Source organism: Lipotes vexillifer, unplaced genomic scaffold (assembly GCF_000442215.2).
Source record: "Lipotes vexillifer unplaced genomic scaffold, Lipotes_vexillifer_v1.1 scaffold252, whole genome shotgun sequence".
NCBI lineage: Eukaryota > Metazoa > Chordata > Mammalia > Artiodactyla > Lipotidae > Lipotes > Lipotes vexillifer.
In genome coordinates this window covers 1,774,719-1,782,736 of record NW_006773367.1, presented here as the reverse complement: position 1 = coordinate 1,782,736, position 8,018 = coordinate 1,774,719, and the positions used below count along the sequence as shown (strand labels likewise).

Sequence of the window (8,018 nt, the reverse complement as noted above, 5' to 3'; positions counted from 1 at the left end):
TTCCCTACAAGACTTCAGTTTTCCATCATTTGCTCGTGTGGCCTTTGGCAACTTGCAGGTGTTTGTTTAGAAAGGAGAGGCATTTTCCAAGATGACACAGTAGCCTGATGTTCTAAATCCTGGGAGCTTGACTCCTGCCTATTTCTAGGACACTTTATGTGATTGGCCATTACCCACCCTCTCTATCCCCATTGCTGCCACTGCTGCCTGTGACTTTGCCATTTAAGGCTGCTGAGTGCTTTCCCCAAAGAGTAGCCCAAGCCATAGAAGGGCTGTGAGGTTCACCAGCGTTACTGTGTTACTTGTTGGTACCCTGGGAAATGGGTCGCCTGGGAGTTGAAATTAAGAACTGAAGAGAGGCTGGTAATTCGTTCATACCCTTATGAACGCCTGCTGTGAAAGCAGCATCCGACCCCTTACCCGTGCATTATGATCATCCATGCCATCAGAGCAGATTGAAGGGCGTCTATGGATCGACCAGCTCCATCTTTATCCATACATTTGACAAAAGTACAGATGATTTCAATTACATCTATTCAGTGAGGGATTTTAAGGCATTATGCACTCAGATTTTAACTCAACTAATAGCTTTAGAGCATCACTATTCAATATGAATATATGCAAGCCACATTTGTCATTTAAAATGTTCTAATTGCCACATATAAAATGTAAGCTGTAACAGCTAAAATTCATTTTAATAATATATTTTCTTGGGTATGTATACATTGGGTTATAATGTATCTGAAATATAATCATTTCAACATGTAGCCAATATTTTAAAAACTTTAATGATATATTTTACCTTCACTTTTTTGTATAAGTCGTCTAAATCTGATGTGTTTTCATAGTCTGTCTCAATTGGATGCTAAATTTGATTCAGAAATGCTTGGTCTGAATTTAGATTTCATAGAATTGACAGTTGAAAAAGTGGATTCATTCACACACCCATGTTGTTCCAAACCATGACTGTATTATTAGATTTTCAATTTAAATTTAGATTATATTAAAATTAAACTTCAGCTCATAACTATTTGGAGACTGATAATTATGATTGGGCATATGCCTAGCAGTGGTGGAAAATAAAGTTTAAAAAGGTAGCTTGGGGCAGTTCTGCTGACAGCCTCAAACAGCAAGCCAAAGAGATTGTTCTACATGGGGAAAAAAGTTTCTGGTGAGGAGGGATGTAAGCTGTGTTTGGGGGAAGATTCACTTAGCACTGATGTAGATGATGGATGGAAAGGGTGACAGCTTGGTGGCTAAAAGAGCAACTAGCTACTGCACTAGTCCAAGCAAAATATAATGAAAAAGTGGGGGAGGTGCTAGGAAAGGAAAGAAAATTATAAATTTACATAAGGATATCAGGTAATGTGGGCAGGAAATCAAAGAAAGGGAGGAGTCAGAGAGTTCTGTAACAACTAAAATAAAGAAGTAAAGAGGAAGGGCTGGAGGGAGAAAAGTTATTTCTAACCTATTTGCAGAGAAATGTTTAAAGAAAAGATTGGAATATATGTACATATGGGCCGGTGGTGGGAGGAGATCTTTGGGCAAACATGAAAAGAAATAAAAATCTATTTATAGAACTGTCAAATTAGCAGAATGGGCAACTTTCTTAGAAATAACGTATACTATTCCAACAGTTGGGAGGGTCTGAGTAAATTAAATTATGGTACCACTTATTAGAAAGCTATGCAGCTGTTAAAAATCATTGCTCTTGAATTATATCAAGGGATATGGGAAATTGCTTAAGATATATTCTTAAATGAAAACCTTAAGTTTGGATAATAAGATTCCATTTTTTTTTAAAGGATATACATTTACATGATGTATAGCACAGAAAATGTGCGGAAGGACACATACCAGACCCAGATTATCTCTGCAGAGTAAGACTGAAAGGGGCAAGAGCTTTTATGTTTTATACTTTGGTAGTGCTTGAACTTGCTACAGAGAACATATCATTTTTATTTTTGAAAAGGGAGACCAGAAAAATGACTGGAAAAAAGGTCCTTTTTTCAGACCAGAAAAAAGGATTTCTATCAAAAAATTATCTCTGGGTCATTTTTATTTTCTTATTACAAACTTTTTATATTTCAATATGTAATACTTCTATAGTCAGAAAAAAGTCATAAAAGAAATAATCTGTAATACCAACGACAGGATCAATTTTAAGTCTGTTTGCAAAGTCAAAGTTTATAGAGTTGGGTGTTTCTTTAAAGAGGTTTGGATCCAATTTCTTTTACTTCTTTGGGGCTCATGCTTACTTTTATAGCTGCTGAAGCTATTTCCACATTAAAAAAAAAATGATTTCCATTCATGTGGGCAAAAAGGAAAATGGAGGCCAACCCCAAGGCAAGCCTTCCTGAGAGAAGACAAAAAGCCTCTGTAACCTGTAGAATGAAAACTTCACCAGTAGAACGTGACTCTTTTGTCGTGAATGACTTCAGTTGCTGGTGAACAGAAATTTTCAATGAGAACAAAGAGCATCAGAACGATTTCAGTGCTCTGGTTGTCATTCCAGGCCAAACACACCAGTAACTTTATATTATAATGATGGGGACAAAGAACAAGGTGTTCCATTCACTGTGAGGCTCCTGCAACAAGAGGGCGCAGAGTCTTTCACTGAAGTGGAAACGAGAAGGAACTCTCAAGGAAAGCGAAAAGGGCTGCGAGCAGGTAAATCACCATCAACCGCATAAATAATGGCAGAAAATGGGTGAAGAGATGAAAAGATGCCGTCTGATCATTCACCAATGGAAAGATGTGCACTAAATCAGGGTCTTTTCTGTCTGACGCTGTTGTTTTTGCCGAACAGTTGAGCACCCAAGGAAATACCAGTTGGGTCTTAAATACAATTTATAGCCGGGTTGGCCTCATTGCACCTGGCTGTGTTTTGACAGCAGGTTTCGTCAGTTTGTAGCGGAGATGCTTGTCTATGCTATAAGCTGTAACTAACGCAACTAGACCTTTGGAAAAAACGTACCGCTCAGAGGCAAATCTCTCCCTTCCACGCACCCCTCTCCCTTTTAATGAAAAGCAAAAGCCTCCTGCTGGTGGCAAAGCCTCTTCTTCAGGGGAAATTAGAGCCTCCTGGGAGCAAGCAGGTCAGCCCCAGTGCTGCAGCCCGAGTGGGGTGCGCCTGCTTCTGGGCACTCGATTAAGGACTCTTTCTTTTCTCTTCCCTCGGGGCTAACTGTTGAACACAGTGGCCTTGTTGTTCTCGGCCAGGAAATGTGGGATTCTGCTCTTTGAGCTCCCAACTCTTCCCAGCTTCCAGGCCCTGCTAAGAATGTCTGGGAGCCTTGCAACAGCCTGGCCTAGGAACACAAGGCAGACGGCTTCGCGGGATACCCAGCCCTCACCTCAGCCCCATCGGAAACAAGAAGAGCAACGCTTGGCTATTTAGGATCAGACAAACCGTAACTTTGTTTCCCAGGATTTTTGTACTCAGCTAGTGGCCTGGTTTGGAAGCCACTGACGTAGAAATCACAGGAGCTCATTATAATATACATGAGTTGAAAGCACTGCCTCCCAGGACCAGGTGCTGCCTTATTCCACCCATTTTGTTTTGTGTGTTTATTCTTCACTGCCAGAAGGACTGGGCCAAACAAATAAGTTTTAACAGGTGACATGCATTCCTGAACCGAAGGCAATGCGTCCTTTTTAGGAATGAGCTCATGGTGGCTGATGGCCGACATTCCCCCCACCCCCCCACCCCCCCACCCCCGTGTGGTAGAACAGGACAAAGATGTGAGTAGAGGGATGAAAAGGTAATGGAGAACAGCCCCTTCTGTTCCTTAATTTCATGGTTCACAGACCTTCATTGACATTCAGACACTCCCAAGGGGAAGCTCATATAACCGGTCATGAAACCAGAAACGAGCAGGCTAACAGCGCTGCTTGCCTGGGCCCGGGGCAGAGTTTCTCACCACCTTGGGGGTCCACTCCCAGACGCTAGGGCCCACTATGATGGGTCTGCAGCTGCTCCGGGGGCCAGCCCAGGCTGGGAGAGTTGCAGGCCTACAGGGTCCTTTGACCAGCCGCATCCAGGATGCCACCGTCGGACTTCTCAGGGCCCAGGCTCTAGCTAGGGTCAGCCCTCAGGGCTGCCCTTCAGGCTCCGCAAAGCACAAGACCCGGGGAGCACAGAAGGGAGAGAAGGCTCCAGGCCGGGTGATCCCCACGCAGCGAGGGATGCCTGGGAACCGTCTCTCCCTCAGAGTTGCCCATGGGCTGAAAGGGAGGGAGAGAAGGAAAGCTGAAGGAGGGATGGGTCCCGGTCCCTAAGGCAGAGAAATGAATCTAAACTGCTCCCTCAGATGAGAAGAGCAGCTGGAGGTAGAGATGCACAGCCAGGGGAGGAAGTCGAGGGCAGCCGCACAGGGGTGATGACAGAGAAACTACGGGTACGCCCCGTCCGAGGGACGCGGCAGGCAAGCAAGCTCACGCATACGTGGCAGCATCCAAACTGCAGAGCTCAAGGCCAGATGGCAGCATTGACCTGCTGCCGGGTGACACCGCCCAAAGTATACGCCACGCTTTGCAAGACCTCATTTAACACTCAGTTCAGGGTCAACCAGAACGTCCACGTACAGCACCACGGTCACTAGAGGCAGAGGCCTGAGGCACACATCACCGTGCAGGCCTAAAAGGGTGGGAGACCATCATTTTCCTGACTCACGGATATTCCAACTCAGCAAGAGGATTACTTTTGTAAGTATATACAAATAAATCACTGTCATGATGGATACACTAAGTGACAAGCCTTACTGTCCTCCACAGACTCTCGGAAAGCAGTTATCTTAAGCACACCTGTGGTATTCCGGAACTCTCCAGCCAGTCTTGGAAGATGTTTTCAACAGACAACTCAAGCCTTTAAAAATAAAACAACAACAACAAAAAGTAAAGGACTGAAAAAGTTACAGAGCACTTATTACACAGAATGGTTCTAACTATTCGGGCACATCACCGCATCCATCTTCCAGAGAAATCGGGAGAAAGCGCAATGCTGTCACACGTTAAAGTGAGGAGGGGGACCCGGTCACGTTCAGTACAGCTCCTCTCCAGTCAAAGAGAGTGCACACGATGAAATCTAAGAATCAAAGGCACACCACAATAGGTGCTTTTAATGTCTTGAGAGGAACTTCTTGGTTGGGAGTGCCATTCAGGGAGGATAGGGCATGTTCATGGGACACAGCAGGCGTGACTGCTTCCTGGAAAGAGGTGGAGCAAAGTGAAATCTGAACACTATAGCACTTAGTGCACCAAAATGAAATTCCAACTTTATAGTGACCATGGGCTACAGCAAGCAAAAATGATACAAATCGTTATTGGAGCCCTGAGAGGCTCACAGCCATGGAGCACACATGGCTTCTGCTGCTTGTTTTCAAGCAGGCCTTCATTCTGCTTTATTTGAAATATTATGATTGCTTGTTACGTCTGATCCAAAGGAAGCTGAAATCTTTTGGTTTCATGCCCCGCTGGTTTAAATACTCCTTAAATGTACTAAGTGTCCAATATTCTTAGGGTCAACAGACTGTCTTCCTGAAGTTTAAGCCATTCCTCCCTGGCTTCTAGATAATTCTTGCTCATGCCTGGTCTCTCTAACCACAGAGGCCTTCCTGGAGCCTCTCCCAGGCTGTGTGTGTCATACCCACCATGCTTCCTGTCTTCTGTGGCACAGCATCCATCACAGTTTGTGACTGCAATTTATTTGGTTACTTGACTTTTAACTGTCTCCTCACTGGCTCAAAGCTCTCTGAGACCAGGGTCCAAGTCTGTTTTACTCACTTCCCTAAACCCAGCACTTAAAACAGTTCTTGGCATAAGAGAGGATCCCCATAGATATTTTTTATTTGCATGAATGAAAACACATTTCATTGTTGACTCAATAAAGATTATTCCTTTTTAAGTTAATAATCACCTTTCCCAGTAGGATATTCCCAAGTTGTGAAGCTCTGCATTTTTTAAAAATTTTACATACTATATTACATATATGTAATATTCCCTCCTCCCTCCCTTTGGAATTATAAAGAAGTTGTGCAAAGATACAATGCTGTCTGCATTAGTTAAGGTGCTGAAGGCCAAGTACTCCCCTCACACCTGTACTGGTTGGGCTTTGGGCTGGACCACAGTGAGAAGGGAGGGAGGGAAGGAGGGGGGTGGGCTTGGGGAATACGGGGCTGACTGATACTGTCCCTTCCGTTGCTTCCCCACTGAGAAGCAAGTCACCTGTGTGCCTCTGTCTTCCCTGCCCAGGGCAAAAGCAAAGATTGCCGAAGGAGGCAACTGTTGATATTTCAAAACAGAGAAAATACAAAGAGGGAAAGAAACTGGTTTGGATTCATTTTCAAGATGATGCCCACCTGTGGGACGACCAGGCAGGGAAGAAGCCAGAAGTGAATAAGGGGAAAGTGGCCACCTCCCTAGGCTGTCTGCCCAGTTCCCAGGTCGGCGGAATTACTGGCTGTGTCTCTATGAAAGGTCAGGTGCCACCATCCCGGGGCTTTCCCCCACTATTTCTTGTCATCTAACACCACCACTCTCAGTGCAGAAGTCCCCCCTGTAGGCTGTGAGAGTGTGGAAGTGTGTGAGTGTGCTCACGTGCGTGCATGCATGCGTGCCCTCAGATGTCTGTGCGTGTGTGTGCACATGCACGTGGGCCGGGGATGGGGGCGACTAGAAGAGAGGAGGCATCTCTCAGAGCACCTTAAATCAAGATCATTATTCTTTTTCTTGGGCTTGATTTATTTGCTTGGCCATAGAAAGAGGCACTGGAAATGCCCTCAAATGGCATGACTGATCTGCTAGGAGGAGGAAAGTGGGGCAGAAGGGCCACTTAGAGAAGTGCCCAAGGAGACCTGAGGTTGTTTTATTTTCTAGTGACATTTGTGAGGCTGGAAGGTAAGACAAATCTTGTCATTTCCATTGAAGACAATGGAACGAATGCAAACGTTCTGCACCTTGCCTGGCACCCGGGTGGGCAGTTCATTTGGTGGGGTAGAGTTGCTGCCCCGGGGCTTGAGCGGCCGTGGAGGCCCTGCTGGCACTCTAAGTTGTTTGCCCTGATTCAGAAGCAAGGGTCCATTTTCTTCCCTGTCCTTCCTTCACTGGTGCTTCTATCTAAGCAGCTCATTCATCTACTTCCTTTCCAGCCAAAGAGAGACACTCCTGTGTCCAGGGCCCTGGGGCTAAAAGCTCCTGTCACCCATGCTTCAGGTGATACCCAAGAAGGCAGCAGCAAGTGTCTGACTCGGAACTGAGCTTCATTGTGCTGCGGATTCTAGGAAAATGGGCATTCTTAAACCTGCCACAACTTAAGACGGAGAATTTAGAAAGGATTTAGAAAAAAGCAGTAGTGATGATCAAAGGGCTAAGCACATTGGACCCACAGGGGAGGTCAAGGGAACTGGGATTAAATATCCTGAAGAAGAGAAGTCTGGGGAGTGAACTTCAGAGCCATTTTCAAGCGATTTTTACAAAAGATGGTGAACAGCTGTTGTGCATGCCCATGGAGGAGTGAGTAAGACGACAGGGACATAAATTTTCTTCAGGGAATTTTAGCTTAAAGACACTTCTTTAGCGGTGGCATGGCGGGGGGATGGCATGGAGGAGGGCGGGGGCTGGGGAGTTGAGTCCCAGCATGTTACTAACTGAGGTTCAAGTCTTCACCAGAGAAGACTGAGAACAGGCAAAAGCTTCTCTATGTGGCAAACATTCGGTGGATGCCTATCAGGCACGAGGTTCTGTACAAGACCAATATTATTATCCCCATCTTAGAGATGGGCAAATAAAGGTCCAAGAGACTAAGGGCCTTATGCAGGGCCTCTTAGATGGTGCTTGAAGAGCTGGGATTCAAACTTGTGTTGCCTGGCTGCAAAGCCCTTGCTTTTCTTTCTGCGTTTAATTCAGGAAATTAATCCACAGTACATTGGTTCATGATTTATCATGCAGACAAGCCTGCAGGAGAAGGCCTGCGCTGGCTCTCACCAGCGCTGACTTCTTGTTCACACCTCTCCTGCTGA

At 45.4% G+C, this 8,018-nt stretch overlaps 1 protein-coding gene across 2 annotated transcripts in view; it reads right to left on the bottom strand.

The window, feature by feature from the left end:
- AOPEP (aminopeptidase O (putative)) overlaps window positions 1-8,018 on the bottom strand; it is a 318,679-nt gene that overhangs the window by 99,716 nt on the left and 210,945 nt on the right. For both annotated transcript variants that reach the window (XM_007448285.1, XM_007448286.1), the window contains one exon: window positions 4,807-4,867. In XM_007448285.1, the coding sequence (XP_007448347.1) occupies window positions 4,807-4,867 (61 nt within the window). The remainder of the gene's footprint in view (window positions 1-4,806; window positions 4,868-8,018) is intronic.